This window comes from Gavialis gangeticus, unplaced genomic scaffold (assembly GCF_001723915.1).
Source record: "Gavialis gangeticus isolate Ggan-Ray unplaced genomic scaffold, GavGan_comp1, whole genome shotgun sequence".
In the NCBI taxonomy this organism is placed as follows: Eukaryota; Metazoa; Chordata; order Crocodylia; family Gavialidae; genus Gavialis; species Gavialis gangeticus.
This window is the reverse complement of record NW_017728993.1, coordinates 82,076,783-82,093,780: the sequence shown is the minus strand read 5'-3', so window position 1 is coordinate 82,093,780 and position 16,998 is coordinate 82,076,783. Positions and strand designations below refer to the sequence as shown.

Sequence of the window (16,998 nt, the reverse complement as noted above, 5' to 3'; positions counted from 1 at the left end):
GATACAGCACAAGAAACTTGGTTAGTGTGGGGGGGGGGGGGGAGTCATATCGTCTTCAAAAGGAAGCTAGATAATTGGGTCGTTTGACCATTCTTTCCTGCCCATGGCAGGGGGTCAGACTTGATGATCTGCTCAGGTCCCTTCCAACCCTACCAACTATGAAACTATATTAATTTAAAATTTGACTTGGATTTGGATAAATGTGGTAACAATGAAAAAGGTCACAAAACATCTTGGGGAAAAAAGGAGGAAGGTATAGAGAGTGTAGACTGAAACATTTTAAAAGATTTAAAAAGTGTGCAACTGTAGATTAATTGACGTATTAAAGAAGAAAGATTCAGGGAGGAATAACTATTGCTCTGTTTTGTCACAGGTTTGCTTTCTATTCTATTTTCTTAATAGTCTCATTTATACTTCCTAGCACAAAAAAATGTGATAGTTGTCCTAAATTTGTACAGGAAATCAGTAGCATCACCTTTCCCAGATCTCAGAAGGCAAAAGTCCTTTTACTTTCTTTTTGAAAAAATGCCATGTTCTCTCTCTTATCTATGTGCTGACCCACCCGACTACATTATTTTTTAAGTTAAGGTGCTATAGTTGGCAAGCTGAACATAGAAGTGGAAAAAGATGTCCCAGAAAAAGGAGTAAAACTTACTTTCTTGTATCTTGAGTGGCTCTCCAATAGACTATAAAATTACAAAGAACTTGTATTTGGTTCCCATTCTCCCCACTTCAAGAAGAGATAATTTGTTTATTATATTTCTCTGAATCATAGTCACATCATCTTTATTGATATTTCAGAATTAAATGTGGGCCTAATACAAACTCTTTTTATTGCAAATGCATGAGCTTTAAACACACATTTTTCCATGAATTATTCATGTATTATGCTTCAAAATACTGTATAAACTTGTCAAAATTTATCAGCTATCCTCAATATGTTTGATTAAGCATCTGAGCTAAGTTCTGTGGACCACTAATATACCACTTGCCATTTCAACTGCCAGATCTGGCAGAAAGAAGGGGCCTAGCCTTTTGACTTTACTTTTTTTAATTGAATTGCATTTAAATTGCTTTGAAATTACAAACAAATGATTTAATGTGAATATTTTGTGACTTGAATCAAAGCATATTCCCAGTATTTATGGAAGTCTAACCTACAAAAGATGTCAGTATTTTATTAATGATTACTTTTTGAAAGATGCCTAATTTTAAGTTAAAAAATTAATAGTGTCTTAGTAACTTTGGCATAACTTTTCCAGGATTTGCAAAACTTGAAAAGTTTGTCTGCTTCTGGAGGTGGCTTTCTCCCAGCTGGTACAGCTGTTTAAGAAATCCACAAGAGTGTAGTCCATGTACTAACAGCTGAGTAAACCAAAATGCAGATCATCATCAAAATAAGGCAAAAGCCATGGAGAGACCTTATCAGAGGATGCAGCAGTCACCCTGAATAGAGAAGCAGATATCCACAAGTCTTACTTTTTTTTAAAAAATCATCTTGAAATTCATGTCATGACTTTTCACTGTTGGAGACTTGCAGCCTAATTTGCAGGTATTTAAAACACACAACTCTTTTAAGATTAAGGTAGGGTAGAGATGCACCTTATAAATTAACTGAATCAGAGATACATAACATTTTGTAAGCAAGAGTTCACTTCATCAGATACTATACATCAGAAAGCTTATAGATCTCTGCTTCAGTTAGTGTAAAGCAGTGACGTTCAGCCTTTCTGCCCCACAGGCGAGCCCCACACATTTCAGCCACACACATCTCGGCTGGTCCCTGTATGCCCAGGTCAGGCCCTGTGCCATTCCCCACCTGCTGGGATCAGGCCCTGCACACAGGGATTAAGCCCTGACACCACACACTGGGATTAGGCGCCACACTGCCCTATGTGTTAGATTGACAAACGCTTACAATACAATTTTATTAAAATTGTCCATATATTATAAAAGAAGAAACTGAGGAATAGAGGTGAAATGGCTTTTCAGATTCATAAAAAAAATTAGTGAGAGCAGTTAGATAGAAACTCCATCATTTGTAACTTGTAGTCCTCAAATCGTTTGATTATGCCTCTTTCAACTTTCATGTGCATTTGTATGCATTTCTGTGAACACACAAGAAACACTGAAAATGAAGACTTGTATCCATACATTCTTTTATGATATTTAAGTAATTAGAAATATCCGGCCAAATTTGAAAAAGCAGCCTCATTGATATGGCGTGGAGAAATTATAGAGAGGGCATTTGGCAACAGTTACTTCACTTGGTCTATAGCTGTAGTAGAATTAGCTGCAAATGTACTGTGAGATGCTCCCACAGTAATCCATGCTCACAGAACTGTGGGCACAAGATCAGTTTCAGATGACGCCTTCTTAAAAATCAGAGCATCTTTCTCATAATATTTTTAAACAAACAAAACACATTGGAAAATTGGAAAAATAAACTTGTTTTATTGGCTACTTGGAAAAAGCAAACTTTAGTAAAGATCTCATTTGCATTCAGGACCAAACATAAAGAAAACAAGATCTCACTATAAAAAAAAGACTATTTAATTAACTATTGATTTCCACTCAATTATTCAAGCCAAGCAATGCTCAATATTGATGGAATTGATATTTCACCATTGCTGTTGCCTAAATCAAAGGAAACATCCCAATCAGAGGCTTAGTGTTAGAATAAGCAAAGCTCAACAGCTTTACCTTTAAACAGGGCTTATATATGACCTTTGCATATTGCTGTGACCAAGTTGGTACTAAATAAATTGTAAGATCAACTTTAAATATCTATATAGCGTGCGAGCTATAAGAGTAGTAACCAAAAAAGTATATTACTTTAAATATTTAAAAATGTGGTTTACTCTCTGGACTTGGCATCACTGTGCGTGGTACAGCCTGACTTGAAGTATTTAATGTGCTGTGGTACAGAACATTAAAATGCAGACATATGGTTGTCTTCTTTATAATATCCCGAACATACCACATTTGCTGTACCTTAGTGTTCACTTGTGATATTAACTAATCAGAAACTGTGGCTGCATTTTTGTAATCTATCAAAAGATTATAAAATATATCATCAGAACTGAAGAAATCACAGAGAAAAAGTGGCAAAAGAGAAACCTGTTAAGCTGTTGCTTTTTGGTTACTTTATATTGTTACATATTGTGGAGAAAGTACACCATGCTCATTACTTGACTCATTTGGATGCACAAATGAGTTTTCTAAGATCAGCGTGGCTCGGCTTATAACAAATTGAAATCTCTTTTAAAAGAGCTTTGAGCCATGTTGCTGGCTGGTATAAATCATCCTACACATCCACTGATTTTTAAAGTTATGCAAAATTACATCTGGGTCTCAGTTAAAGTTTAGTATTCATAATATTTTCATATTAAAATAATAAAATATTTTTAAAATGGCTAAAGGAATGGAAACAACAATTAGCAAACCTGGCAGTGGAAAAATTATGTTTCCCTATTCTGCTTCCTTCAGGTGTTCCCTGGATGTTACATGCTTAAACATTATAAATTATAGAGCCAGTTCTTGCATACCTTACTCTAGACTAGTGATTCTCAACCCAGGTGCTGCAGCTGCCCAATATTAGCACTGTTGTCTGTGCAAACATCTCTATCCACTTCACAAAAGAAACCCAAAGGTTTTGAATAGGAATCAATAGCATAAAAAACACTCTGACCTTTTGTGGTCTTTCTGACTTCTTTGCAACAGAAAAATTAAGTTATTTTTCCGAGTCAAGAGATGAGTGAAAGCTAAGAGCTGGCTTTTTCAGAGTGATGTCTTGAGTCTAGTAAAGTTGAGAACCACCGTTCTAAATTCATTTATATTTCCTTTACCTCAAAGCAGACTTGTAAGTATCATGCTTCCTTGCATATGACACACTCCAAATAAAACATGCACCTCATTTTAGGAAGGCAGAATGGGGGAAAAAATCATACAATTATCCGTGAGTCTTTCCTGCCACAGCACAGGCTCACCATAGCTGAATGCTATGCACAACACATGCATCATTCTGAAACTCAAGCCTTAATCCAGGGGTGGGCAAAATGGCCCATCTGGCCGGCAGCCAGATTCCATTTCCCAGCAGCCCCTGCCTGCATGGCTGGGGCCGGTCTCCATGGAGACCCCAGCCACAACTGCGCTGTGAAAGCCCAAGGCTGGGGTTGCCATGGCGCATGACAGCAGGGCAAGGGGCTGCTCCAGAGCCACTGGGATCTTGCGGTAGGGGCAGCTTGGTCCGGAGCCAGGGCCTAATCCCAGTTGGGGGGGGCAGGAGGGGCCCCTGGGACCCAGCCCCAGTGTGCTAGGCTGGAAGAAGAAAGTGCCAGGCCCCCAGGGACCAATCCTAATGGGGCAGTGCCAGGCCCTGGGGGGCAGGGTGCTGGGCCAGTGGAATGGGGTTATTGCCTCTCCCTGAAGACCTATCCTGGTTGGACAGGGCAGGCCCCCTGGGGACCACCTCAGTGGGAAGGTGATGGGCCCAGCACCCAGTCCTGGCGTGTGGGCTTAATTGGACTTGTGGATTGATCCTGCCCCATTCATCTGACCTGCAGGGCCACAAGGTTGAGCATCACTGATCTATAGTATTCTACTTGATAAAAATCAACTAAACTAAAATTGAGACTGACACAAGAATGTGACAATTCATATACATAACTAGATAGGAGTGTTTCAATGAACATTGTTCTAATTAATGTAAAGAAAAACCTTAAATGATTTTTAAAATATCGTAGGAAAACCTACCTTTGGAGCTCTAAAATTCCTGACACTGACCCTTCCATTCCTATTTCTTCAATCTATCACCAGTAGATGATTTATCTATCTAAAATATTTCTAAGGTCCTTATTACCCTGGAACCTAAGCACTGTTTATAAATGTATGCAATTAAGAAGTGCCTGAACTTGTAATGGAATGTAACCATTTCTCTCTGTTCCCACAAGTACATGGTGCATGGATTTAAGCAACTAAAGCCATTTAACATCCACCTAAGAGCATGCTGACTTACCTATGCTGTACCCACCTCATGCCTTTTTGTTTATCTGCCAGTACATTACTATGTAAAAGCTATTCAATATTAGGGGCTGATTTCTTTGAGTTCTCTTCATTTCAGCAAAGCCACATTGCATTTTTAATTGCCATTAATCTTTTCCAAGAGCTCTGCGCTTCTTGAGTACCTGTTGCCCCTTTCAAAGAATGCACTTATCTAGCATTCCAGTTCAGCAATAACAATAAAAATCAAGACACTGAAAAACAGCAGGTATTAAGTATCTTTGTAGTTTGAAATGAATTATAATGTTCTCTAAGATTAAAGAACATATATGAAAAAAATACCTAATATAAAAAAGGCTCAACTGCAGTTGTTCAGAAACTGGAAATGCATATCTTGCTTCCATTTCAAAATGGGGGGGAAGCCAATAGATTTATTTTTGGTTATAAGCTGTCTTTAACAGTTGAACTTAAGTTTATTTTGCTATTCTTTTTCTTTTCCCTCAATCCTGCAGAAAATGTATGCGACAACGAACTACTACATTGCCAGAATGGAGGAACATGCATCAACAACGTGCGATGCCAGTGCCCTCCAGCTTATACTGGCATTTTATGCGAGAAGTTGAAGTGTGAAAGGGATCCAGGAGGCTGCAACCAAAATTCGGCCCAGAGGGCAATATCACATGGCCCTCTATTACTGCTGACTGCTCTACTAGGAGTAACTGGACTTTTCATATTCTAGACCCCATATGGTCGATGGCATCGTTGTTCAGACTGCTTCAAATGGAATGTGCCACATGAAAGAAATATAGAATCCAAGCATTTGCTACTAAAATAAAAAAGAAACAGAAAAAAAACCACATATAAAGTAAGAAGGCCTAACTGAACTAAGCCATATTAATTAATTGTGGACAGCGCTCTGAGTCAAGACTGTTAATTTCTGACTCAAGACAAGTTGGCAGCTGCCAATTCTATTACTGCAAATCACAATGCCAGCTGCAAAGCTTACACAGGATTGAAAACGCTTTGACAGCCCCCAAAATGGAAAATAAAAACATTTGCTACTCCAATATGGTGCGCTACTGTACCTCTGCCCAGTGTGTGGACCAACCAAATAGAGGCATTCTTTGCTGTCAGTGCATTGTGGGTATAAGGAAATCTGTTCAAGCTGCCATATTGGCCTGCTTCAATCCCTGAATCCTTTCCAACCTGTGCTTTAGTGAACGTTGCTCTGTAACCCTTGTTGGTTGAAAGATTTCTTTGTCTGATGTTAGTGATGCACACGTGTAACAGCCCCCTCAATAAAACTCAAGCCAGTCATATCCTTGTATATCTTAGCAGCACTGCATCATTAAGATGCTGTGTTCACCTATTGTACAAGAGTGGCTATAGGACAAAAGTGTATTTATCCTTTTGTATTCAAATGAAGTTATTTTTCTTGAACTAATGTACAATGTAGATTTTTTGTATTATTGCCAATTTGTGTTACCAGACAATTTGTTAATGTATTTAATTCTAATCAGATATGAAAAAATATTAGTTTTTATTTGGTCCTTTTTTTCCTTTCATTTAATTGTGCAGAGATTTCTCTGTATGGGCAACGTGCTGGCATCAAAGAATATCAGTTTACATATATAACAAGTGTAATAAGATTCCACCAAAGGACATTCTAAATGTTTTCTTGTTGCTTTAACACTGGAAGATTTAAAAGAATAAAAATTCCTGCATAAACAATTTCAGGGGATTTGCATTGCTGTTTTTTAAAGACTATTTAAAGGAAACGCTTTCCTTGATCATTTTACCATCTTCTATATGAATAAAATGTAAATTAAAAGGTAGAATGCAGTTTGCAGTGAAGTCTAACACTTTTTTTTCTTTTGCAAACCAACCCAAAAATATCTAGATATTTAGAAAAATGTACAAAACTCCAAGGACCACCCCACCACACAGTATTTAAGCTCCCAGCTCCTACCATTATTCTCTCAGGTCATCACTGTTATTATCCCAAGGCTACTTTTTCAAAGTATTAGGGAGGATTGTGGGTTTATTTTTATTATTTTTTTATTCATGCAGCTTTTGGATTGACAGTAATGAAGAACTTATAGTCATGGCTTAAATTGGTATCTCCTAAAGCTTCATTAAAATGAAATGTTTATATATGTACAATACAAGTCTGCCTCAGAAAATGCAAAAGCAGCAGCAATCACAAAAAGGGAGTTTGGTGATTTCACTTTTAATAAAGTCAAATTTAGCACTTAGAGGGAGTGTCAAAATATACAGCAGCAAGTAGATAAAAAGTGCTGCTCCAGCAAATAAAGTTTGTTTTAAGTATTGCCTAAGGTGTAATAAATTCTTGGTTTTGCCTGTTATTAGGCCAATTAGTGTGTGTGACAACAAGAGAGAGAGAGAAAAGTTGTGGCAACGCACACCACAGCAGTGTTTCAAAGACAAAGAAAATCAAAAAGTAATAACAGCACGTGTTCATTTCCAAACAATATTTGACATGTGCAGTGTAAATATTTTACCAATAGTAATAGCCTATGAAAGAAAACAATTAATCTACACAGGCAGCATTTTTAAGATCAATATATTCTACCTGGACTCTTGTTCCTTCATGTTGGATAGACTACAGTTTTGTAAACTAAATTATTTTGATAGCTTCCCTACTGCGAAGTAAAATAAAAACCAGTAAACTAATAGTTTTCCAGTAAACTAGTAAATACCCATAGAAATGCTGGGGCAGGGAGGGAGAACATTTTTCTCAGTTTTGTTTCTAAAAGAGCCCATACGAAGGGTGTCAATACAAGTAAACAGATAATACTTGTTCAGGCTAACATCCTAGCCCTGCCTGTGGAACATTTGTTACTCATACTGACATTTTCTTTCGGTGTGCTGTATAAGATACTTAATCACGGGTTTGGCCATGTGCCAGGATTGCCTACATAAAATTGTAGATTTACAGTAGAAGCATACCCACGACAATAAACAGAAAATTATATTGCAGTCTCACTGCAGAATATAAATGCAAATACAGGTGGCATACAGAGCTGAAGATTACTTATAATTAAGTGGATTTCTAATTTAAAATGTGGAATTTAAGTTGTCTTAAAGTTTATTAGTACAGACCAAATGTAGACCATGTCATTATTAGAAAGGATGCACTTTAACTGTCATTATGCACTTGAGATTTTGTAAAAGTTCTCAGAAGACATGTTTTGCACGTTTGCTTATGAGAGACTCTGCCACCCAATGCTAAAGTAAAATGAATATCATACCTTAATCAGTTCATCTGTATTTCGATTTTGTGTGGCTCATCTGGAAGTACACAGAATACATGCTTAGCTAGCTCCTTACCTTTAGATACCTGTTCTACATTTCACTATCTAGGTCAACTTGCTTTCAATGAAAATACAATTTTAGATCTGCATTCAATGGAAAACAATTTTTCTTTACCGTTTTCTTCAAACTTTATCTTTTCAAGTGTGCATACTTTAAGAGAACTGCAGTGCATGGAAATTCTAAGTATAAATTGTGCAACAATACTCCAAGAATGTGTGCTTGCATGTGCACTCTATATATAGATATAGGTCACAGACACATATATACATGGAGAAATTTTTTTTTACCACGCTCAGCTGTTCCCATTGAAGCCTCTGGGAGACTTGGGGAAGCAGAATGTAATTACACTTTCTTTTTAAATGGCCAGAACTGACACTTGGAAAAGATGATCTTTCAATGACCACACATAGTTCTTACCTCTATTTTAACCCTCACCTGAAAAAATGCACTTCTAGCAACATACTGTAAATTTTTTTGAATACAGTTAATGCTTCTTTGCATGTTTTTAAAATGATTTGCATTTAAGGTGCTATTTAAGTTATAATAATTACATCCACATACTGAACCCCCAGTCCTGAACCAAAGGGTACAGTGCAACACCAGCCTCAATTACTGTACTACTGTACTACGTTAACTTTTGTTAAAGGTTTCCAACCCAACTCTTGGTTTAGCCTTACTTAGTTTGCATGATCACAGTCTGCGCTAGTCTGATTTTAAAATTAATGCACAAAAATAGTTTGAATTAGTTTGCCAAATCAAAGTTGTTTCCCTACTGCTAGTGAGGGACTCAGTTCTGGTTGTAGATCCACATGTCTTTAATACTAAAAAAGGGTGCAACTCATGCATATGGCTGACTTGCAGCATCTTCTTCCAAGAGGTGCATTATACAGATATGCAGTATAATGTTCTTGTAAATTCATAAAAAGCCTTAATTTAACCCAATTCATTGGCCTCTCATACAAATTGATCTTATGCTTTAATATGAGGTAGTATGGGAACCATGGGTGTGTGTCTATATCTTGCTGATAACTCTAAGGCAACATGTCAGGGGTTAGCAACCTTTTTGAAGCTGCAGGCTGAAATAATGCAGTTCAATCCCAAGGTGGGCTAGTCCTGGTGCTGCTTCTTGCTGCTGCTGCATGTGCAACCCTCTATAAAATTCCCCCCGCCACCAAAATGCCCCCAAATTGTTCTGTCAACAAAATACTGCTGATATCCAAATTCATGGGCTGAATTAAATCACCTGGAAGACTAGATCTGGCACATAAGTCAGAGGTTGCTGACCCCTTCACTATGGCTAGGTACAGACATTCAAAAAGCCTGAGACAGAATCAGTGCGAGTTACATGGTTTTCTGTAAGTGGCATAGTTTAAATCACCAGCAAACAGAACATACATTCGCCCTTTGTTGGCAGGGGACAAACCTTAGACCAGGTTCTGCCATTTTTAAAGCAGTCTATGTGTGCTGAACTTCTGTTATGGGTACAGACCAGTTTCTGATTGCTTATACTGGTAAAAGTGTAATATCTGTACCTGGCGTGTGCAAATTTGTTATTGGACTTTTATGCATATTGGGCCACTGATCTAACTAGTAGGGCAGTGCAAAGCTTCGGTAGCTGATTCAATTCGGAGGAGATTCAGCCTGATTTGGGGACCAAATCTCTGAATCTGAATCAAATTGGGCAACCAAGTCAAAGCTCCAAATCAATTCAGAAAAGCTTCAGAAAAGATTTGGCTAATTCAGAGATTCGGCCATAGACTAAACAGGCAGCTGGCAGCTGCCTGCAGCTGGTAAGTCTATTAGGGTTGGGGGAGGGGGAGAAAGAAGAGGCATAGGGGAGGGAGGAATTGGGGCTGGGGCTGGGACAAGTTGCTCATTCGGTGGGGCTCAGGATGCAGATGCAGCAGCGCTGGGAGCAGGGACTCTGCCTTGCTGCTGCTTGCCCAGCTGGGGAGGGGGGTGGGGGCCAGGATGCGGGCACAGCTCGCTCCAGGCAGAAGAGGGCAAGCAACAGCAGGGCATAAACCCCACTTCCAGTGCTACTGTGCCCATATCCCATGCACCCCGCACCAACTAGCAAGCAGTGGCAGGGCAGAGCCCCTGCTCCCCCAGTGGGCACATCAGCACTGGGAGTGGGGGCTATGCCCTGCTTCCTCCTAGAGCAAGCTGCACCTGCATTGTGCCCCCTCCTCCCACGCCACACTGGTTGGGCAAGCGGCCGCAGGACATAGCCCCCGCAGCTCCCGCTGCTGGGGCAGAGGCAAGCACAGCCAGAGGAGCCACAGGAGAAGCCCCCATGGCTGCCCTGCCCAGCCCCATCCCCCCACCCAGCCCAGCCTCCCATCCTGCTCAGCACCTGTGCCATAGCGAGGGTGCAGAATGGCTCAGCAGGATGCTATACACTGCCTGGGAACTAAGGTGGCTCCAGCAGTCAGCTGCAGCCTATCAGCGCTCAGCCACAGCAGTCCCAGGTCCCTGGCAGCACATGGCACCCTGCCAAGCCATGTTCCACCCGCACCATGAGGCACCTGCCATGTGGGTGCCAAGCAGGGTGGGGAGGAGTGATCCCCACTGCCCCATGCTGCCAGTTGCTGCTGCTGCAGCTGGTGAGTACAGGGCTCTTTTTTTTCCCTATTTGCCCAGGCGTATAACTAGATTCCTTTATCCATACATTCAACCAGCAAGATAATTAATTTGAGCAATATTTTTCATGAAATACCTGGGACCAGATTTTCAACCAAGTCTCAAGCAGTCTTCATGTTTGATGATTGATATAATTACTAATCCTAGTTCCAGGAATTCATTGCCAGAGAAAAATTCTAAGAGTAATTATTTATGGCTGCAAAAATGCATCCACAAAAGCAGAATCTGATACTGAAAATCTGGCATATTTTATACTTATCAGATTAACTCTTCGACAGGCAGAAAAGCATGTAAATTCCTTATGCAAAATGTGTGAGAATTGCAGTATTTTGTACCATATGGCATGTCCCTGAGCAAAATGGAAAACACATCACACTTCAATTTATCCACTGAATACACCATCAGCATGTGATAAAAATCCCCAACTTGTGCTCTACCTTTTACTTCACTAGTATAATGAATGCTCGTGCATTAATCACAAATGATGATGAACATATGTATAACCAAATATATATTAGGCTCTTTTCAGACAAGTGTGACAAGCATGATCCAAAAAGTTTGTAACAGAAATGGAAGACAGAAATCTGATATACAATGTCTATAGATATCTATATATGTAGGTATTGTATATCAGATTTATATATATATTTATGTATGTATGTATTGTGTATCAGATTTCTATGTGTGTATATATATAGGCCTTGAAGGCTCCTAACAACTTGCTTTCTCATAATCTATTTTGCTAGTATCCATTTTGTAATAAGCACTATAATATATGCCTTGCCAAAGAAGCATATAGAGGAGAACTCTGACAACAAGCATTGGGCTTTAAGTCGGGAAATGGACCTCAAAAAGAAAGATGAACACAAAGTGAATGCTTCATTTTAGGAAGAAGATAAGAGCCCATGACTGGAAGAGACAGGTTGGGTCATCAGGTTCAGACCCTTGCCATCACAGGCAACAAAGTCATATAGTCCCTTTCATAAGCTTATTGAAATACATCTTAAAAGTGGTTACAGTTTTTTACTGGGATCTGTGTGTGTTTTGGGCATAGCAAAGGAGACTTACAATATACAATAAAATCTCTGTTATCTGGCATCTTCAGGGTAAGGGGACTGCCAGTTATGTAAAAACTCTGGTTAGCTAAAATAACCTGGCAGGGTTTTCAGATAACGCAGGCGCACACGGAGCAGCGGCAGCATAGGGCGGTGGGTGGCAGCAATGGCATGCAAGCTTCCCGTCCCCCCCGTGTCTGGCTGGCTGGCTGGAAACTCCAGTTAATAGAGTATTCCGGTTAGTGAAGTACTGGATAACAGAAATGTTACTGTTTTTCAAAATGCAACAGCAAATGTTTTCTGTGCATATTGGTAAATTATGATAATTGGAAATGCACCATTTGTGATTAAAGTGAGCAGTAACTGAGGAGTGTAGTTTTTTTTCTCTCTATTTTTGAACAGCTATTTTGGACTTTGCTATTTCAGCTGAATATTTTACTTGTTCATGCAATATAATTTATACACTGACTCTCTGTGCCTGTCTTTGTCTAGTAAATGTGCAAGAGGCAAGGATTTCTTTTATTGGACCAGCTTGTCTAACTCTTTCCCAATTACATATTTGGTCCAATAAAAGATACCTGAAGAAATCCTTGCCTCACATACTTTCTGGATCAATGTGGCTACATCACTTGTTAACTACTATATCTAGTAAATTAATGGCTAGGAAGCTCACTCAAGACTGCATGTGCCTGAACAAGACCTAGCAATAAAGATATCTAGAAGTAAATACTCCTATGTAGGCAATTAATTAAGTATTTAGCATCAAATTCTGTTCACTATTAAGTCAGTGGGACTACCTGCAGATTACTATGGTTTTTGTATTGCAAAACCTTCACTAACACAGAACTGCAATAGTTGATCTAGTATACCTTTATCTTCTCTAGACTGTAGGATTTATATTTGGTAGAGACATGGATATGTATAGAGAAACAAGGAATACATAGCTCCTGTATAGAGGTCTTGAGTCAGAAAAATATGCTTCCACTAAGACCACATTTCTTTGGACATGATTTAGACATGAATAATTCAGTATATAATTGAAGCCTTAATTCCTTCGTTTTCTCCTGTCACCAAAAACTTGTTGTAATAGAAGTAGTAAAATAAACAGAATTGCAACGTTGAAATTGAAGGGATAATTTTATTAGCTTCCAATAATTGCTAGGAATATAGGACATTATTTAGTTCTAACTAATTATGCTAATACTGAGGACCTCACCAGATCTGTTGAAAAAAAACAGGGAGAGTTGGGAGTATAAAATAAAATTCATTTTATTACCCAAGTAACAGAATTTTCCTTGTATGTCCATTTATAGTATTTTTAATTAACAAACTATGAACTTGAGGGAATGATGCTGATGCTATAAAATGACTGAAAAAATTTTTACTTAGTCTGTATCACCTGCACCCAAAGTTTTCCCACCTTTATGCACGAGTGATTTAACATATTCACAGACAAAACACTTTAAATTAGAATTAAAATCATGGTTGATAAGCAAGTGAATTGTTCTAGTTCAACATTATTATAATGTTAAACTGACAAAAATATATTGAAAAGTGAGGAGCAATGAATTTTCCCTTTTTTTTTTTTTTTTTTTAAATAATGATGATATCTTTTATTGGACCAACTACATAGTTGAGAGAGATTTTAGGCAAGGTTTTGGCCACAAAATATCTTTTGTCAGATCTGAAAAGGAAGCAGACATGCTTGGGCTAATAACTGATAGGAACAAAACCCCATAGGTAAACTCCAGCCTGCTTAAAGTGGAAGGGAGGGTGGAGATGCACCACATAGACTAACTGAATCAAAAGGAATGGAGCAGGGCTGCTAAAAGACCAAAGAGATGTTATGGGGAGTAGCTAGAAACAAGAGAAATGTGGTAGAAAGGATGATCTGGTAAGTGGTAGAACAAGAGCATTCAAGTGGGAGGAGGGATTAACAAGCAGATTGTAATGAGCCATAAAATGAGCTAATGAAAAAAAGAGGCACTTCTCAGCCCCTTTGTGCCCATGAATACTTTCCTTTTGAATACATCCATTACAAATCTGTTTTCCTTTGCTTCATATAGATATCACATATCATTCCTTCCTCTCAGTTATGGAGTGATTTTAGCCCAAGGTAAGAATGTTTATTATGACACTCAGGTTCAATCAGCAATGTATAATGGGCACGTGTATAACTATGCTTGTGCTAAAGAAACAGGAAATACAGATAATTGCTGTGCTGCTCCATCTCTGGCCTGTACAGAAAATATGAGGTTCCCCCACAATAACTACAGACTTAGGCCCCCCAATATCTTGGGGAACCTGATTTGCTATGGAATAACTTCTACACCATATCCTCTTCTGGCCCTCTAGTACAGAGGAAATATTCTGGTGAAAAAAGGGCAGTTTCCACAGTCTACAAGTCCTAAAGCTATATACATAGCTGTGCATAAGTTAGAGCAGCCCCAAGTTCATTCTTTGCCATTGTTGGCAGAATTAGTACAATTTTAAGCTTTTGCTGCAGCTGAATTTACAAACCGTATCGTGCAGACATAACATAGTAAATTTTTCACACAGAAACTTCTTCAGTACAGAATTTACAGTGTGTGAAATGACACGCAAGTCATAGCTAACCAAACAGCTTCTGAGCTCCAAGATCATTGTTATGGAGCCTGGCATATGGAGTTGCTGTAATAGACCCATAATTCATCAAATCACTTCAGAACATACTTAAGTTTGTGTATTTTCACATTGCCTTCACTGATATTACACACATGCTCATAGGCAGCATGCTGATGTGCTTTGATGGATTAGACAGTAGGGCAGTAGGGCTGTGTGAAGCTTTGGTCCCCGATTCAATTTGACAGAGATTCAGCCCAATTCAGTGGCCATATCTCCAAATCAGAATTGAATTGGAACCCTCTGAATCAATTTGGAGAGATTTAGGAAGATTCAGACACAGATTCAGCTTTAAATGTTTTTTCTATATACCTCTAGGTACCAGGCAGCTTGTGAATGTTGCAATGCTGGGGTGCATAGAGTGTCCCACAAAAGCTCAGGGGGGTCCCCAGCACCCTTGGCAGCAGACCCAGAAGTGGACCAGAAGCACTTCCGGTCCACTTTCAGGTGCACCTGAGAGTGTGCTGGGGGGGCCCAGCCGCGCCACCCTGGCTTGGTGACTAGTGCCTCCTGGGTCTGGGGAGGCACTCCGGGTCCCCCTGCAGCCAATCACTGAGCCGGGGGGGAGCACAGGGGTCCCCATGCATGCTCCCCGGTGGACCCAGAAGTGGACCAGAAGTACTTCCAGTCCACTTCCATGTTCGCTGCCGAGCACATGGGGAGGGGGGGCCCGCACTCCTCTGGGACTTTCCATCCACCCCAGCATCACAGTGTTTATGAGCCATGCTGGTACCTCGAGGTATGTAGAAAAAACATTTAAAGTTGTATCTATGTCCGAATCACCGATTCTCTGAATCAGTATAAAATCTTCAGATTTGGATTCAGCCAAATCAAATCAGAGACAGTGATCTGAATCAGCAAATCAAATAACTGTCCCCGATTCAGGCCAAATCCAAATTGAATAATGGCCATGGAATTTCTGAACTCTGGACTTCTGCACTGCATATAAGTCTCTCCGTTCCTTCTGATCATCTCAGCTATGGAATGATAGCTACAGTGCTGCATTTTTCTATTTCACAGTATACAAAATATTTCAGAGTATATTTTTAAAAGAGCAAAATATAATATACATAATAAAGAACAAAACCATCTACTAGGATAATTAAGTCAGTTAAGATGAATATCTTAATGAAATTTAGATGTTAAAAGTATCAAAACTGGATTATGCAGGAAGCTGGTTTACAACCTTAAACTGGGGGCTTCTAACTGCTGCTCTATAATGTATGATAAGACCCTTTTGAAAGTGCCACACTAATTCTCTCTTATTACAGTGTATTTTTAATTAGATAATAGGGGGGGGAAATAATGGGTTATCATACAACTAAAGCTCTGTTAAAAATAACATCCTGTTCACAAAAGGTTAGTGAGCTCAGTGTGTCACTTTAATTAAGTCTACATTAACAGTCACTACTAAGACTTATTCATGTCAGGTGGAATTTTTTGTATACCTCTATACATTGCCTCAAGCAAATATTTTTCAAAGGAGATTGCAGATTATTTTCACAAGTCATCTTCACTTTAAGAAGGCTCCAGCAATGTGACTAAATTGTCCCAAAAAAGTATTTTCTTACTGCACCAAACGCATACATCTAAAACAATAAGCAATCAGTCTTTATCCCCTTCCCACATACACAGACACACAATCTCTCCAAAAAGTCTTTAAAATGTGTTTCAACTTAAATATAGATCCAAACTCAAATATTAGAACTGACCATGACTGATTTATGATACCATTATGATTATATCTATCAGCTATTTAGGATCAGCCCAGAGGGTCACCCTCAACTGGCCCGACCTATGTAAAATGTTCGTTTCAATCTATGTTACTTTACACAGATGCATGCAAAACACAGAAGGAGAGAAAAGTAGACAAACTAATTCCTAGAAAGGAACTCAAAGCTTCCTGTTACTTTCACAAAACCCTTCTAGGAATTAGTTTTTCCACTATTGGTTTCTTTTTCTATGGTTGGTTCTAATTAGAGGCTATGGAGACAGGAAGTGGGGCTCAAAAGGGGTGCAAGTCAGGTATAACAAGATATGAGAGACATCTTGTGTTTATGGCCTAGAGCACCAAAGTGAGCTCTGAACGTGCTACCAGAAGGAGCAGACTACCAGGAGACTCAACTTTTAGCACTGGATTTCAAAGATCCTGTGGGCAGGCTGGACTGCCAGCATGAGTGGACAAGCTAAGTGGTTTTTGATATAGATTGTTGGTGGGTTTGGGCTGGGACTAAAGAGAAGTATTAACATGTCCTATGATGCTTATGGTCTTCCCCAACTAGAATGGTCTGAAATGATAACC

At 39.2% G+C, this 16,998-nt stretch overlaps 1 protein-coding gene across 7 annotated transcripts in view; it reads left to right on the top strand.

The window, feature by feature from the left end:
- NTNG1 (netrin G1) overlaps positions 1–8,278 on the top strand; it is a 392,694-nt gene extending 384,416 nt beyond the window's left edge. For all 7 annotated transcript variants that reach the window (XM_019502088.1, XM_019502085.1, XM_019502087.1 and 4 more), the window contains one exon: positions 5,514–8,278. In XM_019502088.1, the coding sequence (XP_019357633.1) occupies positions 5,514–5,740 (227 nt within the window). In that variant the 3' untranslated portion in view covers positions 5,741–8,278. The remainder of the gene's footprint in view (positions 1–5,513) is intronic.
- Positions 8,279–16,998: the final 8,720 nt, after the last annotated feature.